This window comes from Heterodontus francisci, chromosome 32 (assembly GCF_036365525.1).
Source record: "Heterodontus francisci isolate sHetFra1 chromosome 32, sHetFra1.hap1, whole genome shotgun sequence".
Taxonomy (NCBI): domain Eukaryota; kingdom Metazoa; phylum Chordata; class Chondrichthyes; order Heterodontiformes; family Heterodontidae; genus Heterodontus; species Heterodontus francisci.
The window spans coordinates 46,842,652-46,870,345 of record NC_090402.1 but is presented as its reverse complement, the minus strand read 5'-3'; the positions used below and the strand labels follow the sequence as shown (position 1 = coordinate 46,870,345).

General features: G+C 42.9%; 1 protein-coding gene across 3 annotated transcripts in view; it reads left to right on the top strand.

Annotated features, from left to right (window-relative positions):
- dph7 (diphthamide biosynthesis 7) overlaps nucleotides 1-27,246 on the top strand; it is a 43,271-nt gene extending 16,025 nt beyond the window's left edge. For all 3 annotated transcript variants that reach the window (XM_068012743.1, XM_068012744.1, XM_068012745.1), the window contains 9 exons: nucleotides 683-879; nucleotides 4,546-4,685; nucleotides 7,654-7,741; nucleotides 10,787-10,881; nucleotides 12,269-12,432; nucleotides 17,732-17,804; nucleotides 21,520-21,585; nucleotides 22,101-22,273; nucleotides 25,525-27,246. In XM_068012743.1, the coding sequence (XP_067868844.1) occupies nucleotides 739-879; nucleotides 4,546-4,685; nucleotides 7,654-7,741; nucleotides 10,787-10,881; nucleotides 12,269-12,432; nucleotides 17,732-17,804; nucleotides 21,520-21,585; nucleotides 22,101-22,273; nucleotides 25,525-25,994 (1,410 nt within the window). In that variant the 5' untranslated portion in view covers nucleotides 683-738 and the 3' untranslated portion in view covers nucleotides 25,995-27,246. The remainder of the gene's footprint in view (nucleotides 1-682; nucleotides 880-4,545; nucleotides 4,686-7,653; nucleotides 7,742-10,786; nucleotides 10,882-12,268; nucleotides 12,433-17,731; nucleotides 17,805-21,519; nucleotides 21,586-22,100; nucleotides 22,274-25,524) is intronic.
- Nucleotides 27,247-27,694: the final 448 nt, after the last annotated feature.

The window sequence follows — 27,694 nt, the reverse complement described above, 5'->3', positions numbered from 1 at the left end:
TGGGTGCAGCTCCAACAACACTCGAGAAGCTCGACACCATCCAGGACAAAGCAGTCTGCTTGATTGGCACCCCATCTAAAAACATTCACTCCCTCCACCACCGACACACAGTGGCAGCAGTGTGTACCATCTACAAGATGCACTGCAGCAATGCACCAAGGCTCCTTAGACAGCACCTTCCAAACCCGCGACCTCTACCAACTAGAAGGACAAGGGCAGCAAATGCATGGGAACACCACCACCTGCAAGTTCCCCTCCAAGTCACATACCAGCCTGACTTGAAACTATATCGCCGTTCCTTCACTGTCGCTGGGTCAAAATCCTGGAACTCCCTTCCTAACAGCACTGTGGATATACCTACCCCAAATGGACTGCAGTGATTCAAGAAGGCAGCTCACCACCACCTTCTCAAGGGCAATTAGGGATGGGCAATAAATGCTGGCCTAGCCAGCGACGCCCACATCCCTGAATGAATGTTTAAAAAATCAATGTTTTGTAAAATATGTATTTTAATTATTTTGGTTATTTGAAATAGCATTGTAATGCTGCCTTTTGTACCACTTGACATTGAGTTGGGAGTACGGATTTGCTAAAAAAAAAAAAGAATTAAAATCTCTTTTTTTTTTATTGGTGGATTTTACCTGTCTTGATTGCAAGTTAAATGTCAACTTTATTCTTTCAGATGCTGCAGATCTTCTGAATGATCACACTAGCTCTTGGAATGAGTGATTGAGTGACATGGAAGCTCGATGGATGACTCGAACCCTGCAAGTGTTGGATACAGAGTATAGTGCTGATGCTGTAGAGTGGTGCCCCATTGACACATGGCATAACATACTGACCTGTGGTACTTACCAACTAAAGAATCCCAAAGAGAAGGTACAGTGCCATGCACAGGGAGGGAATTCAGTTGATGCAGAGTAGGTCCCTCTTCAGTTTTCATTGGGAGTCTGATCTGGCTTGAAGATGAGAGTGCAACTCTGGTTTTTAATGAACCAAAGCAGGCGTTCCCCTGTGGTACTGATAAATCCAGATTAGGAAGTCTTTGTTTCAATTCAGGCCTGTGCTGGTCTCAGCGGGGCAGCTGTAGGGATACCACAGTTGTTCTGAGAACTTCTGAGCTGTGGAGATTAATAAAACAGCTTGACTTCAATGAACCTGATTGCTGTCCACAGACACAACAGTTTGAGGCAATGAGATTTGCTAACATATTTCAGAGAGAAATTTGGTTGCAATATGTGTGTCTGTAGAGATGACCTGTACAAGAAGGACGGGTTGTATCTAAACTGGAGGGGCACAAATATCCTGGCTGCGAGGTTTGCTAGCGTAACTCGGGAGGGTTTGCTAACGTAACTCTGGAGGGTTTAAACTAGTGTGGCAGGGGGGTGGGAACCAGAGCAGTAGGACAGCAAGTGAAATAAATGAGGGGGAACTAGTAAATAAGGCCAGTAAGACTAAGAGGAAGAGCAGGCAGGGAGATGTTGCGGAGCACAGCGGGACTGGTGGTCTGAAGTGCATTTGTTTCAATGCGAGAAGTATAACAGGTAAGGCAGATGAACTTAGAGCTTGGATTAGTACTTGGAACTATGATGTTGTTGAGGGACTTGGTTGAGGGAAGGACAGGATTGGCAGCTAAATGTTCCAGGATTTAGAAGCTTCAGGCGGGATAGAGGGGGATGTAAAAGGGGTGGGGGAGTTGCATTACTGGTTCAGGAGCATAGCACAGCTGTACTGCAGGAGGACACCTCAGAGGGGTCGTACAGCAAGGCAATATGGGTGGAGCTCAGGAATAGGAAAGATGCAGTCACGATGTTGGGGGTTTACTACAGGCCTCCCAACAGCCAGCGGGAGGTAGAGGAGCAGATATGTAGACAGATTTTGGAAAGATGTAAAGATAACAGGGTTGTAGTGGTGGGTGATTTTAACTTCCACTATATTGACTGGGACTCACTTAGTGCTAAGGGCTTGGATGCAGAATTTGTAAGGAGCATCCAGGAGGGCTTCTTGAAAAAATACGTAGATAGTCCAACTAGGGATGGGACCGTACTGGACCTGGTATTGGGGAATGAGCCTGGCCAGGTGGTCGAAGTTTCAGTAGGGGAGCATTTCGGGAACAGTGACCATAATTCCATAAGTTTTAAGGTACTTGTGGATAAGAATAAGAGTAGTCCTCGGGTGAAGGTGCTAAATTGGGGTAAGGCTAATTATAACAATATTAGGCAGGAACTGAAGAATTTAGATTGGGGGCGGCTGTTTGAGGGTAAATCAACATCTGACATGTGGGAGTCTTTCAAACGTCAGTTGATTAGAATCCAGGACCAGCATGTTCTTGTGAGGAAGAAGGATAAGTCTGGCAAGTTTCGGGAACCTTGGATAACGCGGGATATTGTGAGCCTTGTCAAAAAGAAAAAGGAAGCATTCGTAAGGGCTGGAAGGCTAGGAACAGACGAATCCCTTGAGGAATATAAAGACAGTAGGAAGGAACTTAACCCCTTTTAGCCCTCCTGACTCCTTGCTTATGAGAAGTCATTGGCAAACAGGATTAAGGAAAGTCCCAAGGCTTTTTATACGTATATAAAGAGCAAGAGGGTAACCAGGGAAAGGGTTGGCCCACTCAAGGACAGAGAAGGGAATCTATATGTGGAGCCAGAGGAAATGGGTGAGGTACTAAATGAGTACTTTGCATCAGTATTCACCAAGGAGAAGGACTTGGTGGATGATGAGCCTAGGGAAGGGAGTGTAGATAGTCTCAGTCATCTTATTATCAAAAAGGAGGATGAGTTGGGTGTCTTGCAAAGCATTAAGGTAGATAAGTCCCCAGGGCCTGATGGGATCTACCCCAGAATACTGAGGGAGGCAAGGGAAGAAATTCCTGGGGTCTTGACAGAAATCTTTGCATCCTCATTGGCTACAGGTGAGGTCCCAGAGGACTGGAGAATAGCCAATGTTGTTGTTCCTTTGTTTAAGAAGGGTAGCAAGGATAATCCAGGAAATTATAGGCCGGTGAGCCTTCCGTCAGTGGTGGGGAAATTATTAGAGAGGATTCTTTGGGACAGGATTTACTCCCATTTGGAAACAAATAGACTTATTAACTCGAGGCAGCATGGTTTTGTGAAGGGGAGGTTGTGTCTCACTAACTTGATTGAGTTTTTTGAGGAAGTGACGAAGATGATTGATGAAGGAAGGGCAGTGGATGTTATCTATATGGACTTCAGTAAAGCCTTTGACAAGGTCCCTCATGGCAGACTGATACAAAAGGTGAAGTCACATGGGATCAGAAGGGAGCTGGCAAGATGGATACCGAACTGGCTCAGTCATAGAAGACAGGGTAGCAGTGGAAGGGTGCTTTTCTGAATGGAGGGATGTGATTAGTGGTGTTCCGCAGGGTTCAGTGCTGGGACCTTTGCTGTTTGTAGTATATATAAATGATTTGGAGGAAAATGTAGCTGGTCTGATTAGTAAGTTTGCGGACGACACAAAGGTTGGTGGAGTTGCGGACAGTGATGAGGATTGTCAGAGGTTACAGCAGGATATAGATCGGTTGGAGACTTGGGTGGAGAAATGGCAGATGGAGTTTAATCCGGATAAATGTGAGGTAATGCATTTTGGAAGGTCTAGTGCAGGTGGGACGTATACAGTAAATGGCAGAACCCTTAGGAGTATTGACAGGCAGAGAGATCTGGGCGTACAGGTCCACAGGTCACTGAAAGTGGCAACGCAGGTGGATAAGGTAGTCAAGAAGGCATACGGCATGCTTGCCTTCATCGGTCGGGGCATAGAGTATAAAAATTGGCAAGTCATGCTGCAGCTGCTCAGAACTTTAGTTAGGCCACACTTAGAATATTGCGTGCAATTCTGGTCGCCACACTACCAGAAGGACGTGGAGGCTTTGGAGAGGGTACAGAAGAGGTTTACCAGGATGTTGCCTGGTCTGGAGGGCATTAGCTATGAGGAGAGATTGGATAAACTCGGATTGTTTTCACTGGAACAACGGAGGTGGAGGGGCAACATGATAGAGGTTTACAAAGTTATGAGCGGTATGGACAGAGTGGATAGTCAGAAGCTTTTTCCCAGGGTGGAAGAGTCCGTTACTAGGGGACATAGGTTTAAGGTTAGAGCGGATGTGCGAGGCAAGTTCTTTACACAGAGGGTGGTGAGTGCCTGGAACTTGCTGCCGGGGGAGGTGGTGGAAGCAGGTACCATAGAGACGTTTAAGAGGCATCTTGACAAATACATGAATAGGATGGGAATAGAGGGATACGGTCCCCGGAAGTGCGGAAGGTTTTAGTTTAGGCAGGCATCAAGATCGGCGCAGGCTTGCAGGGCCGAATGGCCTATTCCTGTGCTGTACTGTACTGTTCTTTGTTTGTTTGATTGTTAAGGGTAGGATTGTGCTCAACTGTGACTCCTTTAACTGTTGAAGTACCTCTCTCAAAAACACAGTTTTGCATCAGAGAACTCTCTTGAATTTAGCATTGATTGGCAGTCTTGTCTCTTACTCATTGGGGTTTTAAACTGATTTGCTTGCAACTTTTGCCTTTTTAGGGTGCAGGAGACTCTGAAAACAATGAGCCCCATTTGAGACAGGGGCGCCTTTACCTCTACTGTTTCAATCAGGATCAGCTTTATTCTCCATTAACAGAGATACAGAGGATTGAAATGCCTGCAATATTAGATCTCAAATGGTAAGCATTAAAGGGAGACAGAAAGACATGGCATGGATTGTCCATTGATAAATTTCCCTCCTATGTGTAGCCAGTAAAATCTAGCTCTCCCCTCCTATTTGTCTCACCACTGCCACAAAGCATTGTCTCATTCTGAATGACTCTACTGATGTGCTGGCAACCACTTTGTATCTCATCCAAATCCCCATTCTTCAAGCCTAGACAGTGAGTAGCTGCAAGCTGTTTGCCCATGGTGGGGTGTTTCATAGTTGAGTGCCTAATCCTGTTGTATTCTGTCACCCACACATGCTCCTTCCAGTAAGAGTCACTTTTGAGATTTGAGATTTTTTTGCCATTTAATCTTTGAGGACTTTTGGGCATTTGATATTAAGCTAAATTCGGCTTAGTGGGAGTTAAACCCAAAATATGCAGCTTTTGGGAATGTGAATTTGAACTTAGCGCATTGTGTCCATCAAACCATTGTTTTTTTTTGCATGACACAACAGTTTGAGGCAATGAGATTTGTGAACCCATTCCAGAGAGAAATTTGGTTGCAATATGTTGAATGCTTCATTTGGATGGAGGAGATGACAGCTGATTTGACTAGCAGTTCAGCTGGCCAATCTGTGGACATGATGCCTGGAGAGGGTCAGAAGTCAACCCTTTGGTCTTCTATTCAGCTAAGTAAGGTTACGGAGGGAGTCTGCAAGAGCTGGGAAGGCAGTGAGACTCTGACGCAGGATTCTCTCCAAAAGCTTTCTGTCGACCAGTTTCCTAGAAGTTTTTAAAATTCATTCTTGGGATATGGGTGTCGCTGGCTAGGACAGCATTTATTGCTCATTCCTAATTGCCCTTGAGAAGGTGGTGGCGAGCTGCGTTCTTTAACCACTGCAGTCCATGTGGGGTAAGTATACCCACAGTGCTGTTAGGAAGGGAGTTCCAGGATTTTGACCCAGCGACAGTGAAGGAACGGCGATTATAGTTCCAAGTCAGGATGCTGTCTGGCTTGGACGGGACCACTTGCAGGTGGTGGTGTTCTTGTGCATCGGCTGCCCTTGTCCTTCTAGGTGGTGGTGGTTGCGGGTTTGGAAGGTGCTAAGGAGCCTTGGTGCGTTGCTGCAGTGCATCTTGTAAATGGTACACGCTGCTGCCGCTGTGTGTCGGTAGTGGAGGGAGTAAATGTTTGTGGATGGGGTGCCAATCAAGTGGGCTGCTTTGTCCTGGATGCTGTCGAGCTTCTTGAGTGTTGTTGGAGCTGTACCCATCCAGGCAAGTGGAGAGTATTCCATCAGACTCCTGACTTGTACCTTGTAGATGGTGGACAGGCTTTGGGGAGTGAGGAAGTCATAGAGTTATACAACACAAAAACGGTGAGTTACTCGTCGCAGGATTCCTAGCTTCTGACCTGCTGTTGTAGCCATGGTATTTAGATGGCTCCACCAGTTCAGTTTCTGGTCAATGGTAACCCCCAGGATGTTGATATTGGTAAGAGAAGTGTATTTAGCCTGCTAATAGCAGTGCAGTGTGCTTAGTTACTTTTGTGTTATCAGTACAAACTAGGTTAATATTGACTCTAAATATTAACTGTTCATTCACTTATTTGCAAGTTAAATCAGCTTGTTTATAATTGTTCTCATCTTACTAAACTGTTCACCAGTCTGCCTTTTGGAAGATAAGAGAAAGGACATCAGGAAAACATGAGATTATAATATCCAGTTTACATAATAAGTGGCTTTCATTGTTATGACCTCTGGCTCGTGTTATTTCTATGACTAGATATTGGGCAGTAAAGGCAAACTTCTACGATGACACCAACCTATATTTATATAGCATCTTTAATATAGTAAAGCATTATAAAGCAAAATTAGACGCTGACCCAAGGAGATATTGAGACGTATGACCAAAAGCTTGGTTAAAGAGGTAGGTTTTAAGGAGCATCTTAAAGAGAGAGGGAGGTAGCGATGCAAAAAGGTTTAGGGAGGGAATTCCAGAGCTTGGGGTCAAGGTAGCTGACTGCATGGTGGTGGAGCAATACAAATCAGGGATCCTCAAGAGGTCAGAATTGGATGTGTGCAATAACTGAGGGTTCTGGGGCTGGAGGAGATTATAGTGATAAGGAAGGGCGAGGCCATGGAGGGAGTTGAAAATAAGGATGAGAATTTTAAAATCGAAGCATTGCTTGACCGGGAGCCAATTTAGATCTCCGAGCACAGGGGTGTTAGGTGAACTTGGTATAGGTAAGGACACGTACACCAGAGCTTTGGATGACCTCAAGTTTACAGTGGGTAGAATGTAGGAGGCCAGCCAGGAGTGTATTTGAATTGTAAAGTCCAGAGGTAACAAAGGCATGAATGGGGTTTCAGTAGCAGATGAGCTGAGGCAGGGCCGAAGTCAGGTAATATTACAGTGGTGGAAATAGGCAGTCAGTGATGGCGCAGATATGAGGTCAGAAGCTCATCTGAGTCAAGTATGTCACCAAGGTTACGAACAGTCTGTTTCAGTCTCACTGCTGCCAGGGAGAGGGATGGAGTCATAACTAGGGAATGTAGTTTGGAGCGGAGCAGAAGACAGTGGCTTCACTATTAACAGTATGATGGTAAGGATCGGCTTACAGGAGAGATCAGTGATGCTGGACCTAAAGGAATATCTTATGCAGAGTTGAAATTTATTAGTCACTTTTGTAGCTGTCAGGACAAGAACCCTAGCCAAATTAGAAAGGCCCGACCTCTAACTCAATGATGGTGGGTCGGTTTTAGTGTTCCTAATGCCGTCTCAGCTGATGGCTAACTCAGCACAGACTGAGAACCTGACCTGGGGTGGTTGTGATCTGAATGTTAGATACTGAGGAGTGTACCTATCGTTTGAGGAAGTGTGATTCTTAAATGTTTGGTATTTTGGTTAACCGTGGAACTTCGAATGACTGGTATTCTCTCTGGTGAAATGTACACTTTGATATTTGGAGTGTAATCCAAAGTTATTTTGACTGCAGGTGTCATGTACCTTTGGGTGGGTATCCTGTACTTGGCATCGCGAATGCTGAGGGAAGTCTGGAGCTGTGTAATCTGACACAATGTGAGGTATGTGGATTCATTCTTTTTAAGTGATTATTGAGGAAAGCTTTGAGACGCTAATCATCTGTACATTGTTTATATTTTATGCATGTAATGTTATATACATTACACATTTAAAATAATCCTTTAACTGAATTTAAGGATGGCTGCATTTGCTGACAACGCAACCACTAGGTGACTCAGTACTGGCACATGCGCAAATGAATCCTCATCGACAGAAACGTCACGGTCTGCGGCGTCTCGGGCAGATGCCGGTTATAAAAATGGCACTGCTCAATTTGATGCAAGAAAACAAATTGAACCAAACCCCGTCGCTCCTCAATGACCGCCTCCACATCACCCACTTCTCCCCCCCCCCCCCCCCTCCACCCCAGCAGTACCCTGCTCCCTCTCGCGATCACCGCTTCAGTTTCGCATTCCCGCCTTCTCGCTGCTCCATCCCACCGACTGCTCACCACTCGCTCTCCGTCTTGTCGCCCAGAAAAGCAGCAGGGGGGGAACAAGCAGGGTGCTAACGGCACGGCTGGAGCAGAAGCCAACGGCGGATGGAAGCGGGGAAGAGAAGGGAGATTGCGGGAGGGAGGGGATGGGATGAAGGCAGTGATCGCAGCCATTGAGGGGTGAAGCAACACTCTGACATCATTGAATCTGACGTCATTACGTGGTGACGTTGACACATGCATACGCGGACCCTTACCGGCAAACTAGCAATCTTTCAGACGCACTGATGATGTCGGCGATTGCTTTGCGCATGCTCCGCGTTGTCAGGCGACGCTCCATTTAAAGATTACCATTCAACTATCAGTGTTGGGATGTGGCTTGTGTCTGCAGTTCCCCACACTGTTCCTAACAGAGGGAAAATGAGTGAATCAATTATCGGTGATTGGAATTGAGAAATGGCTAAATTGGGAATTTTATAATGAAGTCCTGCTTGGAATTTTTTTTTAAATCAGTGAACTTTAATTTTAATGCACTCTGTGCCAATGCTCAAATCATTCAGTCCTGCACAATTTTTTTTATTACTGACTTGCTCCCCATTCTGCTGAGTTTCAGGTTGCACCAATGTTGCCTTGGGAGTTAGACATTCCTTGTAGGAGATGTACAGATGGAGAGTTCTTGAGTAGGTCATGCTTTCATGCTTCCTAACAGTGGCCAAGAGCGGGTTAGGTGATGGTCTACAAGCAGTTATCTCTGCTGTGTTAAGTCATGGGCGAGACTTGAAAGAGGGAGGACAATAGCAAATAAAACCTATTGTAGAATGGTTGGATAACTAATCAGGCTGTCATCTTCAAGCTTTATCCTGCCAGCTTTGTCGGATCATCTTGTTTCCTAGATTCCAGTAAGACCTCTTGGTTGTGATGTTGTCGTAACATCAGCTTCAAGATGCGTACCCCCAACATTCCTCCTGTTCTGTGTTGTCTCTTTAATCTCTTAATCCCAGTTGACATTTCCTTCATTTTTGGAGATCTGTTTGCATTTACCCTATCCTGAGAAGATGATTCCTATTGTCTTTGCGTTGATATGATTTTGCGGTTATGGCCAGATTTCCAGCACCTTTCCCAAGTGGTCATTCTTTGTGTGAGACCAGATAGTCATAGAGAGATACAGCACTGAAACAGGCCCTTCGGCCCACCGAGTCTGTGCCGACTAACAACCACCCATTTATACTATTCCTATGTTAATCCCATATTCCCTATTACATCCCCACCATTCTCCTACCATCTCCCTACACTAGGGGCAATTTACCTATCAACCTGCAAGTCTTTGGCTGTGGGAGGAAACCGGAGCACCCGGTGGAACCCCACACGGTCACAGGGAGAACTTGCAAGATCCACACAGGCAGTACCCAGAACCGAACCCAGATCACTGGAGCTGTGAGGCTGCGGTGCTGACCACTGCTCCACTGTGCCGCCCTTAATAGTGAGTGTTCATTATTCACAGCTGTGCTTGATGTTTGGCTTTGCTTGATATGAACACATGCACATTTTTGCAGTACCCATTGAGCCATTGCGAACTTATTATTTTAATGCCCTATGTGTTGTCACAACTATTCCAGCTGGCCATGATACTGTCTGTAAAGACCAGAAATGCTTCAGAAAGTTACGTTAATTGAAGCTTAGTATTTGAAATTGTGATTTTGTCTTCTGGCTTATAATGGAGAAACATTTTCTGGTCTTTGTATTGTGTTAATCATATGGATACTAGAAAACATGTTTCCATTATTGAGGGTGGTTGAGTTTGAAGCCTATATTTTAACTTGTAAAGAGATTTCACCACAAACTGCTGCTGGAATCAATCCCTTGGCTTTACGCATTTACCCTTTTATAGGAATGATTAATAATTTTATTGTTTAGTTGTGTGTTGAGGGCAAAGTTTAAATTCAATTCTGTAAAATGATCAAATTACATGATGGATACAGAAATATCAAATGTAGTCTTTAGACTTGTTTAGTGCTTTGGTACCAGTGTGCTGTAGGAAAACTATTGTGTGAAGCTCTTGCTTCAAATTGCTCCCACTACAACCACTATTTCTGTCAGACCTGTATCTGGAGTCACATAGCTCAATGCTTTGGTCAGGTGCAAGTTTGGACAGACCAAATCAATAATTGTATTGCTGGGTGTAACTTGTGCAAAAATTTCACACGCCCACTTTCCTGATCGTGCAATGCCACTGATATTGAAAACTAAGATTTGAAGTGCTCAATGGGTTTATACAGTGCTGCTTTAACTAATTTCAGTTCCAGTAGCCTCAACACCTCTGGGTTAGGATGAGGTAGCAATTCTGGGTTTCTATTTCCAATTACTATCCACTGCCCCCTGCTGGAATGTGTGTAAGTTATGGATATTTGGCAAGGACAGGGAGGATTTGTCTGTAAATCTCCTTCATTTGAAAAGCTGCAGTTACTGTCAACTTTCACACATGATACTGACACTCATGAAACTTTATCCCAGTCATGAGTTGATGCCTTCAGTTGGTGAAAAAGACAAGTGGAGCTGTAGGTGTTAAAATAGAGAATTATTTGTGGCTCAGCATGATCTTTTCTTTCAGTAGAAAAACAGCAGCTCATTGAAACCAAGGTGCAGTGTTAGCGTAGGCTCAGAATGCCTTGCTCTGTCCATGGATTGGTCAACAGGACGAGGAGAACAGTAAGTCTTTATTCCCACTCCTATCCTTTCATTGGTGAGTTTCCTTTTTATGGTATTTCATAGAATAGTACAGCATAGAAGGGGTCCATTTGGCCCATCAGGTCTGTGCCAGCTCTTTCGAAGAGCAATTCAGTTAGTCCCATATCCCTGCAATTTTTTCGCCTTCATGTATTTATCCAATTCCCTTTTCAAGCCTTGTATTGAATCTGTTTCCACCACCCTATCAGTGCATTCCAAATCTAATCATTTATTGTATTTTTTTTAAAAAAGCTTTTCCTTATGTAGCTTCTTTCACCCTACCCATTTCTTGAATCTCCTAGAACTGGCATGTGAACTAATTTCAGGCCTCTACTATTGTATGGTGAAACTTGGCTGCTGGGAGGCACACAAAAATGGTTCTGGGTGACATAGAGGAGCATGAAAAATGCTAGATAGGGAAAAAATGGTCCTTCTAGCCTGTCCCATACAGTTGTGATGCCTATGCTTCATGATTAAGACAGTCCCTACCCTCCTGGGTCCTTATAACCTTCAGGGTGAGGTGAATAAAATCCATGGCCAATTAGGGAAATAAAATCTGAAAAATTCCTTTCCAAACCCTGCATCCTGCATGCCCATTACAACTACTCAGCGAGACTACATTGACCATGACTTGTGTTATTTGGTACCTACCTATTGTATGATGTGACCTCCACCCCAGGTAGTACTTGATCCAGCACACTTTAAAAGGTGTACACTGAATCAGCACTCGCTGCACAAGCCAGCAGCTTGTTCCATAGGATCTACTATTATCTGGGAAAAGAAGTGCCACTTATACATCCAACCTAGAACTACCTTGTATAACTTGTATAAGCAAGACACCTGGTCTCCCCAACCTATCTAACTGGAATAATTTTAGTGTGGATGCAATCTATTCCGTTAATTATTTTATAAAAGTTGATTAAATTGCCCTTTAAAGTATACAGACCCAGCTTTTTAGGCATAACTAGTGAGCTAAGATATCACATTTTGTCACCTTTCGATACTGAGATGTGGTTAAAAACAGATAAGGCAGGTAGATAAATCTTTACTCTGTATCTGACTATATTTAATGATGACAAGTGGTAAAAGTGTCCACTTCCCAGAACTGACATCCATCACCTTGATTAACATGAGAATTTCACCAACGAAAATGATTTTTAAAAGGTGTACTTTGTGATCAGTTCCTCCACTTTACAATTGCATCACTTTTTAAACATGCCAATTCACTGAGTAACTGCATTAATATTTAGAAAAATATATTCTAATTTCCTCTATTATGTTTTCTGGTCTTAAAGCTGAATGTTCTTCTGTTGTGCATGTGAAATGTTATGGTACTAATCCTAAGATCTTTTCCCTTCTCTACTGACAGTGAACCAGTGAAAATCATCAGCAGTGACTCAAAGGGCTGCCTGAGCCTGTTGGCTGTGGATGGTTGTAGACCAGCAATAGATGTGGTCTCTCAGTGGAAGGCGCATGACTTTGAGGCTTGGATTGCAGCTTTTAATTACTGGAACACAGACATTGTTTATTCAGGTAGCCTTGTCAACCCTACCTGAGCAGTTGAGTGGCAGAAGTCAGCCCCAAATGTGCTCATTCTTATCTGTGCAGAAGTTGCACTTTGCTTCTACAACATTAGCAGGCTGTTGCCCTAACTTTCACTTTGATTTTCTCCCATCCAATTCTGAAGCTGCTGATCTACTGTTGCACAGGTGTGTTCTCCCCTCTTACCCAAATGACAATTGCTCATGTGTAAATCTAGACGACTGCAAATCCGCAAACTGAAGGGGGAAGGACAGGAGAACATCAAGAGTTTGTTCCAGTTGTCACCTAATGGCCATTTAATAACATGGATGGATGGCAAAACCGGAGTCTTTCTAAATTCCAGTTGCCACCCCCCCCCCCCGCCCCTGATCCAACCCTTCCAGCAGATGCCAGTTAAGGTATCAGCTAAGGTTTGGTAACTCAGCACAAACCAGACATTGAACTGAGCATCTTCCTATAGTCTGCTGGGTTGTACATATACCCACTAATCCATCCGAGGAGCACTCTGCAGTATTTTAAATGGAATAGATAAGAATGGAAGCTTTAATTTAATCTGGAAGTATCGTGGAATTTTAGCTTTCAAAATTAAGTAATTGGTATCTAATAGAAAGTTTAAAGATAATTTATCTTTTAAAGGCCAGCTATTCCCAGGGCTCTATCAATACTGCTGTATTGCCAGCTACTTGGAATATGCAAGTCTGGTACTCTGTCAGCACGATCCTGTGTGTGGTAGACCATACAACCCTCCAAGGATCTTGTGACTTGTCTACCTGGTCTCAACTCTGACTGCATTGCACAAATGATGGAAGGTCCCAACTGAAATATTAATCAGTCTCTTCTATTTTACAAAACAAAATACTGCAGATGCTGGAAATCGGAAATAAAAACAGAAAATGTTGGAAAAGTTCCCGGTCAGACAGCATCTGTGGAGTGATAAATAACGCTAACATTTCAGGTCGATGACCTTTCATCAGAACTGGAAAAAGTTAGAAATGTGATAGGTTTTAAGCAAGTACAGAAGCAGGGAAAGGTGGTGGGTGTGGGAGAATAAAAAGGAAGGCTTGAGATAGGGTGGATGGCAGGAGAGATTAAATGACAAAAAGGATGATGATGCAAGACCAAATGAGATGGTAATGGGACAAGTCGAGAAACAAAAGATGTGTCTAGAGGAGGTGTAAATGGCAATAGCAAAACCATTACCAGCATCTGCTGTCTGAAAAATTGAGAGCATTGGTTACAATCTGGAATTGTGGAACTCAGTAAAGTGTCTAATTGAAAGATGATGTGGTGTTCCTTCTGCTACCATTGATATTCATTTAGAACAGTGTTTGAGGCGAAGGACAGAGGTTGAAGTGGGTAGAGAATTAAATTGACAGGGGACCAGAAGCTCAGGGTCATGCGTGCAGACTGAAAGGTGGTGTTCGATCACCCAATCTATGTTTGGTCTCCCTAATGTAGAGGAGACTACATTGTAAGTAGTGCATACATATATTGAATTGAAAGAAGTACAAGTAAATCAATGGAAGAAGTGCCCTGAATGGTGGCAAGGGAGGAGGGAAAAGGATAGGTCTTGCATCTCCTGCGCTTTCATGTGAAGGTGCCATGGGAAGGGGAGAGGGTGATTGAGGAGTGGACCAGGGTGTCCGTGGAAGGAACAGTCCCTTTGGAATGCTGAATGGGAGGGGAGGGGGAGATGTGTTTGGTGGTGGCATCATGCTGGAACTGCTGAAGGAGACTGGTGGGGTGGAAGATGAGGACAAAGGAATCCTATCATGGTTCGAAGAGGGAGGGGAAGGGGTGAGAGCAGAAATGCGGGAAATGGGGTGGGCAGGATGGAGGGAAATCCTTGATTGAGGGACAGGAAGACCTATTGAAGGTGGCATCATCGGGACGAATGAGATGGAGAAACTGGGAGAATGGAAAAGAGTCATTGCAGGAAGTGGGACGGGAGGAAGTATAGGCAAGGTAGCTGTGGGAGTTACTGGACTTATAGTAGTTATTGGTTGACAGCCTGTCTGCAGAAATGGAGACCGAGAAGTCAAGCAGAGGAAGGGAAGGCATGAGTCAAAGATGGACCATGTGAAGGCGAGCGAAGGTTGGAAATTGGAAGCAAAGTTGATGAAATATTCAGTCAGGGCGAGAGCAGGAAACAGCACTGATACAGTCATCAATATACTGGAATAAGAGGTGAGGGAAGGGACCTAAAACAAAAAATGTTCCCACAAAAAGGCAGGCATAGCTAGGACCCACACCAGTTTCCATCACAACACGTTTTATTTGGAGCAAGTGAATGGAATCAAAGGAGAAGTTGTTCAATGTGAGAACATGTTCAACCAGGTGGAGGAGGGTGGTGATGGATGGGGACTGGGTCGCCTTCCATTCAAGGAAGAAGTGGAGGGCCCTTGGCCCATCCTGGTGCGGGATGGAAGCGTAGAGGTGTTGGACTTCCATAGTGAAAAGGAGCCAGTTAGGGCCAGGCGAGTGTTAAAGTGGCAGAGGGTGTTGGAAGAGCTGCGGATGTAGATGGGAAGAAACTGGACGAGGGGAGAAAATGGTCAAAATAGCAAGAAATCGGTTCTGTGGGACAAGAACAAGCTGATATATAATGGGTCTACCAGGGCAGTCCTGTTTGTGAATCTTGGAAAGGAGGTTGAAGCAGGTTGTGTTTTGGTGTATACTGCATTCACTGCTGAGTATGTGGTGGTCTCTACATTGGAGAGACCAAATGCAGATTGGGCAATCACTTTGTGGAACACCTCCATTCAGTCTGCAAGCGTGACCTTGAGCTTCTGGTTTCCTGTCATTTTAATTGTCAATACCACTCTCACTCTGACCTACATGTCCTTGGACTCCTACGCTGCTCTAATGAAGTTCAACGTAAGCTCGGGGAACTGCACCTCAGCTCTCAGTTAGGAACTTTACAGCCTTCTGGACCCAACATTGAGTTCAATAATTTCAGATCATAACCTCTGCTCCCATTTTTTCCAATCATAGCTGTTGGTAATGATGCTGTTGTTTGCATTTACACCTCCTGTAGACCCATCTTTTTGCTTCTTTACTTGTCCCATTACCATCCCTTTTGCTTTGTACCATCATCTCTTTTATCATTTAATCACTCCTACCTTTCACCTTAGCACAGGCTTTCCCTTTTGTTCTTTCCTCTCCCCACCTTTTCCCTTCCCTTGTACTTGCTTAACACCTGTTGTATTGCTAACTTTTTCCAGATCTGTTTGACCAATTGTTTGAAGGAGTAACATGCACTTAGATAAAGGGGAGCCAGTTGACGTACTGTACTTGGATTTCCAGAAGGCATTTGACAAGGTGCCACACAAAAGGTTATTCCCCAAAGTAGGAGCTCACGGTGTAGGGGGTAACATATTAGCATGGATAGAAGATTGGCTGGCTGGCAGAAAACAGAGTATGCATAAATGGGTCCTTTACTGATTGGCAGGATGTGACGAGTGGAATCCTGCAGGAGTCTGTGCTGGGGCCTCAACTTTTTACAACTTATAGCAATGACTTAGATGAGGGGAGCGATGGCATGGTAGCTAAATTTGCAGATGACAAAGATAGGTAGGAAAGTATGTTGTGAAGAGGACATAAGGAAGTTGCAGACTGATGTAGCTAGGTTCGGTGAGTGGGCAAAAATCTGGCATTTGGAGTATAATGTGGGGAAATGTGAAGTTGTTCGCTTTGGCAGGAACAATAAAAAAGCAGAGTATTTCTTAAATGGGGAACGACTGCAGAATTCCGAGATGCAGAGGGATCGAGATGTTCTAGTGCATGAGTTGCAAAAGGTTCGTATGCAGGTACAGCAGGTAATATAGAAGGCTAATGGAATACTATCAATTATTGCGAGAGGAATTGAAAATTAAGGATGTTATGCTTCAGTTGTACAGGGCTTTGGTGAGACCACATCTCGAATACTGTCTGCAGTTTTAGTCTCATTTAAGGAAAGATGTGAATGCGTTAGAGGCGGTTCAGAGGAGGTTTACTAGATTGATGTCTGGAATGAGCGTGTTGTCTTGTGAGGAAAGGTTGGACAGACTGGGCTTGTTTTCACTGGAGTTTAGAAGAGTGACGGGAGATTTGATTGAAGTATATAAGATCCTGAACGGTCCTGACAGGGTCGATGTGGAGGGGATGTTTCCTCTTGTGAGTGAATCCAAAACTAGGGGGCACTGTTTTAAAATTAGGGGTCACCCTTTTAGGACCGAGACGAGGAGAAATTTTTTCTCAGTGGGTTGTGAGGGTTCTGCCTCAGAAGGTGGTGGAGGCAGGGTCATTGAATATTTCTAAGGCGGAGATAGATAGATTCTTGTTAGGCAAGGGAATTAAAGATTATCAGGGGTAGATGGGGGTGTGGAATTTGAGACAAACAGATCAGCCATGATCTTATTAAATGACGGAGCGGGCTCGATAAGCTGAATGGCCCACTTCTCCTAATTTGTATGGTTGTATCTGATGAAAAGTCATCAGCTTAAAACATTAACTCTGTTTCACTCTCCACATATTGTCTGACCTGCTGAGTATTTCTAGCATTTTCTGCCTTCTATTTTACGTGCTAACTTCTGGATTTCTGATATTTTCAGTTAATATCTGATATCCAGCATTTTTTTTTTTTGCTGTGTTTCTCTGGTTCTATTTTTCAAAGACAGACAATAGTGTTGTAATTGGCACTTGGTTCACTGTTTGTCTTGCAAGTTGACAGTTCTTTTGAGTTCCGGTCAGCCTTCGTGTAGGATCCAGGGATCAGTACCTGATGACTTTAATGTAGGGCCATGTGCAGCAGTGCCTTGCCTTAATGATGCTTTCGTGGAGGCTTTTAATCTCAACATTCAGCATGGTTGTACCCATAGTAGAAATGTCATCAGATAGTGGAGTTTTCCTAAATGCATTTCCCTGTGAACCCCCTCCTCCACCTCCCCATTTCTTTTTCCCCCTCCTGCTGAAAGGACTGACACTTTCACTTACATCAGCTAGCCAATGGAACCTTCATGTGTGATCCTAGACAGGAGTATTGGCAGGCTCTGTATTCATGGGAAGCATCACTGCTAAGTCAGCTCCTTTCCTCACCTGACATCTGCACTGACATGTTTTCAGCAGGATAGCAATCATCCTTGGCTGATCTTTTTCTCTCCTCCCTAGGCAGAGAAGCTGAGGTCAATTTCAGAAGCCTGATCGAATCAATTGCGTGATTGAGAAGTTGTTTAATTTGTTAGCTGATTAGAAAATTATGGCCTCTAGGTTTACTGTCTGATTGCTTTATTTCTCTTTCCCTTCTCTCCAGGAGGAGACGACAGCAAGTTGAAAGGCTGGGACACGCGGATGGGGACTGACAGGCCAATCTTTACCAGCAATAGGTACATGCATATTTTATTTGATAAAACCACCTATGCATTTAGTAGTTGCTTGGTAGTACAGAGCTTGAGTATTGCTGAAAAAAAGAGACATGCTGTCGGAGCTTTTCATCTTGCATTCATCAGGACAGATGTAAGGATTATGCTGCATGAGAAAAAGGTGCTGATTGGTTGGCAAGTTATGATTGGTCAAGGCTTTAGCATGGAATTTGACTAATTCATGCTGTGCAGAGCCAGTCACTTTTGTGTGTCTTGAGCAGCCCTTACATACATGGACACAGGATTTGTCCTCATGGTTCACTGTCATTTACACCACAAGGCAGCTAGTTACTCTTACACAACTCTAACAAACATTCTGCACAACATGAATTAGCCAAATGGTTAGTTGAGTTGTTACCAGTTCTGAGTGAATTTTCCACATACACGGTGAAGGATTCCTTCACCTTCGCGTGCGACCTGCATATCGATGGCAATGATGTCTAAGTGCTCGTTCGACATTGCGAGCCTATTCACTAACATGCCACTCAAGGAAGCCATAGGCATTTGCGCCATGTCACTACATCATGGCAACCTAGACATGCTGCCATTTTCTGAATCTGTATTAATTGAACTCATGAACTTAGCAACTTGAGCAGTTGAGTTCAGCTTTAATGACACCATGTATGCCCCAATAGATGGTGTTGCCATGGGATCCCTCTAGGCCCAGCTCTCACTAATATTTTCGTCAGTTTCCACAAGAAACGCATTTTCTATAGAATGACCCCTAACTTCCTACCCATTGATATTTCGGGTACATAGATAATGCGTTTGTTATATTTGAATCTGCAACTGCACGTAAGAATTTCCTTAAGCACCTTAAGATGCTCCATCCGTGCTCAAATTCACCTTTGAAATGGAGCAGTCTAATGAGTTCCCTTTCCTCGGCATGCCAGTTGAGAAATGTGCTAATGAGTTCTCTACTACTGTCTACCACAAGCCTACCTTCACTGGTCAGTGTATGCGTTGGGATTCCTACATCTCCACATGCTAGAAGATTGGCCTTATTGGCAATCTCCTAAATAGGGCCCAAGCCATTTGCTCACCGTGCAAAATAAGGCGCATCAAAACTATCCTGCGGGATAATGGCTACCCCAATCAGATCGTTGCTCATTGTGTATCGTGCATACTCATGAATGGGCCTAAGGCTGCCACTTTTGGACTTGGAAAAATGCCCAGTCTACCTCAAATTATCCTGGAAGTGTAAAAAATCTCCAAAAATTTGAGCAACAAGTGAAGTTAGCCATTTCACACTGCTACTATGCAGTAGCAACACAAGTGGTAATTTCCACTAACTGGTTGCGGCCGTCAAGCCAGAAAGACATTCTGCCTACCACACAAATGTAATATATGAATTCCAGTGCTGGTTGCGAAGCCAGGTACGTAGGCCATACGTTCCAACAGCTCGTCCCTTCTGCCCGCAATAGGCAGAGTATTGACCTTATGCGCAAAACTCAGAATGTAATGTCTAACATTAGATGTGATTCCACAATTGGGCAACACATACTGCAAAATCCCAAGTGTGCTATGCATAACACGAACAACTAATTTAAGATTAGCTTGCAATATGGCTCACCTACACTTGCTAGAAGCTACATATATTAAAATGCAGGGACCTGTTCTCTGCAGGCAAAAGCATCATGTCCAGGTGTTGTGCCTTTTTTGAATTAAACAAAAGCGTGGGGCACAATAGTTCCCTGGTGCATTCTCCATGGCAACACCTCAACTAATCAGCATCCTTTTCTCATGCAGTATAAATTGTTGCTCCCTTTGAAATTTGGCATTCTTGCATCAGTCCTGATGAGTGCAAGATGAAAAGCTTTGACAGCATGTCTCTTTTTCTCTGGGGTATGTATTTAGTGTTAATGCACTAGTAATAAAGTCATATGACTTCAAGGATCTGAATTTTCTATTTAAAGTTAAAAATTCACCAGAATATATGTGCTTTAGGTGAGTTATATCAGACCTGCGGAGTGGAACACACTTTGCAACAAATATTATTTAGCATTCCCAGGATTAGGGTATAACTTGGGTTAGATTAAGAGGAAAGATCTTTTTATGCCAATCATCAATCTCTTGTAGATTAAGTATGACGTGTGTTGGATGCATGGTACAATTCCCTGTACCCAGCTCCATGGACAATATTGTGCTGAGGGCCTTCACCCACAAGAATTAAATTGAGATTGCTGCAAACTCATTTTGCTAACAACACTCATGGGCAACAAAAGGGGAGAATTTTATCCCTTCATGGGGTCCCAGAGGTGAAAGGACTCCGGCTAAAGCCACTGCGTCCTGGAGTCCCATATTTGAATCTATTGCAATGAATTGACATATCTGCTGCCAACTCTTTTGCTTTTGTTCTGGTCATTCCATAGCTGTTTTAGTAAGGGCTTCTTTCATATTGTCAGGCAAGCCCCCCACCTGCCAAGACTGAGGCACACATTATTTCACCACATGAACATTGAAACTTCAAATTGCAAGCCCCTGACTGGAAATACATTTGCATAGTACCAGACAGTGTTGAGACAATGGGAACTCAGAAGAAGTGGTCAGACCAGTTTTAGTCACATGACTAACTGGCTGTTGCAGAGGTTTGAACTGAGTTTTAAATTGGAGAAAACAGTGTTTGAAATCAGAAAGCCACATGCTCCTGGTTGGAACAGCACCTCCTCTCCAGTCCTGCCTGCTTCCATCTCTTTCCCATGGAACTGAATCTTGTGAAAACATGTGAACCTCAGAGAAAAGTCTCCTACGTGAACAAGGTTTAAGAAGAACACTGGGTCCTGACGAACAGCGAGACTACCTACAATCAAGTGAGCTCGAAGCACAGTAAGCAAGAAGCACTTCTGATATTGCCTCAAACCCCTCTCTACTATATTTTTCTCTCCTCTTTGCTGTCTCTATTTGCATGTGTGTATCACGTGTGCATGGTAGCGTGGGCGTGTCGAATATCCGTAGACGTTAACCGTATTAGAGTTTAATAACATTTCATCTTTAAACTTCAGAAAACCTGTGTGAATTGGTTTCTTTGTCTTATAATTGGAAAGCTGTGAACAAGGATTCACAAGGGGGAGTTCAAAACAGTGTGTTTGAAATTAAACCCTGTTACAATAAGACCAGGTGAAGACAGTAACAGACCCCTAGACACCTTTCTCACCTGGTCGTAACAATATATTGCTTCTTTTTGCAGGTTTTCATTTTTATTTTGTGGTCTTTGCTTCTGTGCGGATACAAAATCAAAGTTCATGTTTAAAACTCTCTGTAGGATAATTGGCATAGACGAAGGAGGAAGAAATCAGTACTTAACACTTCACATTTTCCTCCTGCTTGTTAAAGCTGTTGCATTGCATGAATGATTTGAGTTCACTGACCACTGCACAGAACCTCAGCAATGTATCAGCCATCACAGGGGAACCTGATCCTGTCTTCAGTCAACATCGACATATTACAGTCGAGAATGGAAACCTGGGCTGATATTTCTCCCTCGCTAGCCCAGTGGCGTTGAGTACAGTAATACCACTACTTCTGCCATGCTAATTGAGTTAGCTAACTCAATACAGCCTGCATTGAACCTGGTAGCTGCTTGTCTTTATGATGCCTTTACCAGCTAAGGTTTTCATTGCAGTTTGAAAAGGAAATAGAAAATCCCAAAACAGTTTGATTTTTATGAATTGTTTTTCAGGCATTCGATGGGAGTGTGTAGCATCCAAAGCAGCCCCCACAAACAACACATCCTGGCTACTGGAAGGTAAGATTTCAGCTTAACTTACTAAAACCATAGTGACTCTACTATTTGTTGTGTGAGAATTTGCTACATGAGGATGAACTCATAACTTTACCCTGGTGTGTCTTTGGGACATCAGTAAGGACAATAGTCGACATTTTAACCAAAGTGAAGTCTGTGATTGCTTCACTGATCAATACAGGTACCTATCAGGTATTTTTATATGAACTTTTATTGACTTCTGTATTTCCCCATCTCTGCTGAAGGTGCGTCTCCCAGTGTTGCTGGTGGAGGATTGGCAGAGTAGCCAAAAAGGAGGTTGAAGAAAAACTGGATTAAAAAAAAAATCTCAATTTGCTTGAGAAGAAAAAGGGAAGTCATATACTTCGACCACAGATTTGCGACTAATTTAACAATATTGAGAACACTTTTTATTTTAATTCCTGTCCTAGTAACATTTGGATTTGGGTAGCTATTGAAGTGAGCTGATTTGCTTTTGTTGCTAATGATCAGATTTGTTAATTTTGTTTTGTCTGCAGTTATGATGAGCATGTTCTTATCTGGGATTCGCGGCAGATGAAACAGCCTGTGACGGATACTCATGTCCAGGGAGGTGTCTGGAGGGTGAAGTGGCATCCAACTCAGGAGCATCTGTTGCTTGCAGCATGCATGCACAATGGGTACCACATCCTGGACTGTAAAGGGGCACTCGGTGAGTCTTTAGCAGGTGGGAGCCATAAAGTTAAAAGACATATAATAAATGCTGACATTTAGCTACTAAAATGGAAGCAGTATCATACACCAATGAGCTTAACTTACCCAGCAACTTAGTGAGTAAATTAACTGCCTACTGTGGTATTAAGCCATACAGACTAGAAATGTCCAAGGTTTGATCCTTCTGTTGGCGAGTTATCTGATCTCAGCAGAGATAACAATTGGAGTGATAAATTTGGCTTCAGTGCTCCTGGGTTAGGTAGGGGGCGAAAATCAGCAAGAGGTTTTGCTAATTATTGCTAGAAAGCACACATTGCATTGATCGATTTGGGCAGGATCAGGTTCAGCTGAGATGTCTACCATGGTTGCCTGGGATCATGCATAAGGAATGGTCACTTGGTCAAGGTACCAGAGAGCTGCTGACCCTTGTGAAACTGTAACCAACATAAGTTGGAGAAGAGAAAGCTGGGGAGAAAAATTCCTGTTAACCTTTGTTAGGTTATATTAATTTTGTTCCTTCAACCTTATTGACCAGGGTCATGGGCCTGCTTTGAACTGAATTCTGGAATTCTCTGCAGAGCCCCTTGTCCACATATGAGCTGAAGTCGTAGAGCAGCTTTCTGGAAGATGCGCCCTGAATGGAGAGCTCTATGGGGACAGTGAAAGTACAGAAGAATTGGATGATATTTCCTTACAATTCAAAGATCTATACCCCAAATTTTCTAAATATTTAAAGCAATCTTTTCCTTGACCTACATTAAGTCACTCTTGAATCCTATGACTAGTTTTGATTGCAATCCATAACTGATGATGTGGAACTTCTGTAGCTTCCATTCCGTAAGTAATGGGAGCTAAACTTTTCCCTGTAAGAACTTACATCTCCTTGTTCTGCCATTTCCCTTTTTAATTATCTGTATTGCTTTAAATTTCGCTAGTTTTCAATTTGCACCAAAAATGTACTCCCTGCAGCTGACAAATGTGCACTAGGAGCTTTGAGTAATTATGTAAATTTCATACACCTTCCTTAACCTTTTAGAACTGACTTACACTAACTCATGAAAATCAGCCCCCCTTTTTATCACGCATCATTTACCTACGTGGATATAATGGTCCTAGCCATCCACCAGTGCCTGCTTTGGAGTTGGGCCCATAATTCTTCTGTTTAGGGAAGTGTTGGACCATTGCTTAGTGCCTGTATAGAATAGCTCATTGACAGTTGAGATAAAAAGACAAAAACACCAATGCTGCAATTCTGAAATAACAGAAAATGCACAGCAGGCTCTCAAGTGCCCAAGAGAAAAGTTGGGGTGGAATTTCAGGTGAAGACCGTTCAGCAGAACAAAGATTGGGATATCAGCTTGTCAGTTTAGCTCAGTCTATAGTCCTTTGGATGAAATGTTAAGCCATGACTGCATCTGCCCATTCTGGTGGTTTCGGTGAATGTAAGAAATTCTCTGGAACTACTTGAAGAGCAGCCAGTTTTCCTGGTGCCTTGCTCAATATTCTTCCTGAACCAACATCATCAATATATTCATATTATTGCTGTTTGTGAGATCCTGTATGCAAAACTCTACCTGCTTACATAACAATCATATGTTTGGCAACTAGTTTTCCCCCTCATTTATTTATCTCCAATTTTCTTTCCTCTCCTCCTGAAGGGTATGACTTCCTGTTGGATATAATTCCATGGGCATCAGTCTCCCTACTACCTAATTTAAATAATCTATTTTGAGGGGGATGCAAGAACAGAGGGAACTGGGTGTGCACATTCACAAATCTGTGAAGGTAGCAGGGCACGTTAATAAGGTAGTTAACAAAGCACGCGGGATAGTTGGCTTTGTGAATAGGGCTATTGAATGCAAAAACCAGGAAGTCATGTTAAACCACCACAGATCACTCGTTAAGCCTCAGCTGAAGTATTGTGTAAAGTTCTGGGTACCACGCTTTAGGAAGGATATCAAGGCCTTGGAGAGAGTACAGAGAAGGTTTACCAGGATTATACCTGGAATGAGGGACTTCAGTTATGTGGAGGGATTGGAAAAGCTGGGGATTGTTCTCTCTAGTGCAGAGGATGTTAAGGGGAAACTTAAAGATTTGTTCAAAATTGAGGAGATTTGATTGCGCAAGTAGGGAGAAACTGTTTCCTTCCACAAGTGGGTAAGTAAGCAGAGGTCATAGGTTTAAAATAATTGGCAAAAGAATTAGAGGGGAAATGAGATTTTTCTTTTGAGGGTTGTGAAGATCTAGAATGTACTTCCTGAAAATGTGTTGGAAATAGATTCCTTAGTAACTTTAAAAAGACAATTGAATATGTTCTGGAAGAGGACTAATTTGCAGGGATATGGGGAAAGCACTGAGGTGTGGCACTAAATTGGATAGCTCTTTCAAAGGCACGAGGGGCCAAATGGCCTCCTGTGCTGTAAGATTCTATGATTGTATAGTACTTTTGCCCAAGTCCCATTATTTGATTTTTGAGCACCAGACCATCATAGTTGAACCTAACACTATCCTTGCCCCAATGTCCACACATCACATTTAGTGGGGATCCCTGGACAAGGAACAGGTGCAGGAACCTTGGCTTGTTCTGCATTTCCTAACCCAGAGACACTGAGTCCAATTATAGTGTTGCAAATGCTGAAATTAATTAACACAGCACAGATCAGGCATCAACCTAGTCTACATATCTGTGACTCATTGGAGACACCTGCTAACCATTGTTGGGTGTCGAGAAGGTTCCAAATAACGGAATTTCACGCAAAGCTTCACATTAATGTTGTTTTACAGCTGGTGATTGATGCTGTCGTAAATGTAGAAATTGCAAAGTATAAATAAATTAATAACACTTTATTCGCTACTGACAGTAGTGAACCCCATGAGTGCTTACAAAAATCCTGGAAAATGATTGGGCTGAAGGCCAAACTACCACGATTGGTTCAGTGAAAGATGTATGCTGAAGTTAGTTGATCTCATGGAAGACCTTTTGAACAGTATGGCACGGGGCCAAAAATATAGTTAGACGCCTGTGTGCCTTCCAGTTATAGCTCAGTTGGTTAAGGTAGTGTGTAACTGAGCCACATAGCTAAGTCCCAGGTTTGATATCCATGCACTTGCCAACGGAGACACATGTAACCATTCCCGTCCGCAGCTTTAATCCCAAGGCCCTGTTGAAATTTTTATCATGCCTGTGGAATGGCACTTTTCTCTGGAACACTTTTCATTTTGATTTTACCCTGTCGGTTTTTCTTCCAGCTCTAGGCGACAAGGGATGCTCCATTCTTTACTCCTACATATTGCACAACTCACTGGCCTATGGGGCCGACTGGTCGAGACTATCACTTGGTGCTCAGCTCACCACCCAGCGTCAGCCTGTATCATCATCTTCAACTGAAACCCAGAGCAAAAGGGAATATGAACAAGGAGCAAAGGAGGAAGATGTCAAATTCCAGCACCTGAAGATTCAGTATGAGTCTCCCACTGGCTTATTTGACATGGTGGTGGAAGATGAGGTGGATGATTATGCTGCTGAGTTTCCTGGCAGTTTGCAGGCCAGTGGTGCATCTCAAAGTCCAAATATAGGCCTTGCAGTAGAACAGAATGATCCTGAGACTTGTGTTGATTGGACTAAAAGTAAACCCAGCCTTTTGGCAACATGTTCTTTCTATGACCATAGCTTACATATTTGGAGATGGGAAAGGAGCAGTATTGTGTCTTCTAGTTAATTTGTAAAGTATTTTTTTAAGGTTATCATTTATAAAGTATTAAAATAAAACAACATCTTGCATAACTGGTAATGTGTTTAGGGGAGGAGCAGAGATTGACAGTTTGTCTTGTTTGTTTTAGTTTTCTATAGAAATATTACAAGGTCGGGCACTATGTTGCGCAGCAAAGATGGAGCAATATTTTAATGTGGGAGTGGCAGGTTTCCGCTGGCATTTCCTCATCTTTGCTGCAGGAAGAGAGCAGATAAATGCACCATTATTTGGTCATTGTTAGAATATAAGAAATGTTACTTTAAAAAATGGGTTGGAAAAAAAATCTAGAAATATAGTATAAATTGTAATAATGCATTATAGCTTGAAATCTCTCCATATCCTTTCTTGCTACTAGGCATACTGATGGAGAAGTTGACATAAAAATTGAGGTGTGAGCAGTTTCTGGAAGATATGTAAATCTCTCTATCACTGCCTAGGATTCCTTCCTGTTTTTATCCGTGATTTTATTTTTAATGATTTAGGTTTTGGTGTCAGACCTGCCTTAATACCTCAGGCAATAATACGCATAAGGTGGTGCTTTATAAACTTGTCTCAGACCACATCACATGGCTGGTAAATTATCCCAGTTCACACATTTTGTGTTGAGATAAGAACCTATGCAATTGAACCTTCTTATAACAAACCTTTCCCTCGGTCCTGTGGACCTCTATTTTCACTGAAGTGTTGGACCTCAAAGAAGAGCTGTTGCTAAAAGCTGCTTTGGGATTTCCTGGAAGTCAATAGGGGTCAGGTGTGACTAAATTTATTTTACTAAAGTATGTAGTCAAAAACTATATATTTTTGTCAAAGCTTTATATGACTGCCTTCATTGATGCATAAATTGATTTATAAATGTGTACAAACTTGTCGTAAAGGAGCTCCAGAATCTAAGTAAGCTGACAGATTTAGTTCATATCTGAGCTTTTGATTTTTATGTGCTTGAAGAATTTTTTCCCCTTCAAAAAGGATTTTAGTTTCTTTGACGTAATCATTGCCCCACACTGATCTTGAGATTGCACACACATTTGCGTATTTTTCCAATGAGCAGAAGTTCTTGCAAAGATGCCCTACTCAATTTGTCTGTGGTTCCTATCATTCACCCCCAGCCATGTTGGTTCCGATAATCTCTGAGAAAGACCACCATTTCAACAACATTTAGTGAGGAATGGTGGAAGGGGTTGTTGTTCAAAAGGGGCTATCTTTAAAATGTGCGTATACCGTAATAAATTTTTACATTTGCAACTGTGTACAAAAAATGGATTAACTAAATCATTGCAATACCAATTTACACAATATCTACAGAGGAAATGTTGGAAATACTCAGGTCAGGAAACATCTATGGAGAGAGGAGAGTTAACATTTCAGGTTGATGACCTTTCAGCAGTACTGAAAAATGTTGGAGATTTAACAGGTTTTTAAGCAAGTAGAAATGCAGGGAAAGGGAGGAAAGAACAAAAGGGAAGGTTTTTAATAGGGTAGAAGGCAGGAGAGATTAAATGACAAAAGGGATGAGGGTGCAAGGCAAAAGGAGAAGATAATGGAATAAGTAAAGAAACAAAAGATGGATCTGGAGGAAGTGTAAACAGCAATAGCAGAATTATCACCAACAGCTGCCATCCAAATGGGCAGTGGTTTATGATCTGAAATTCTAAAGTACCCAATTGAAA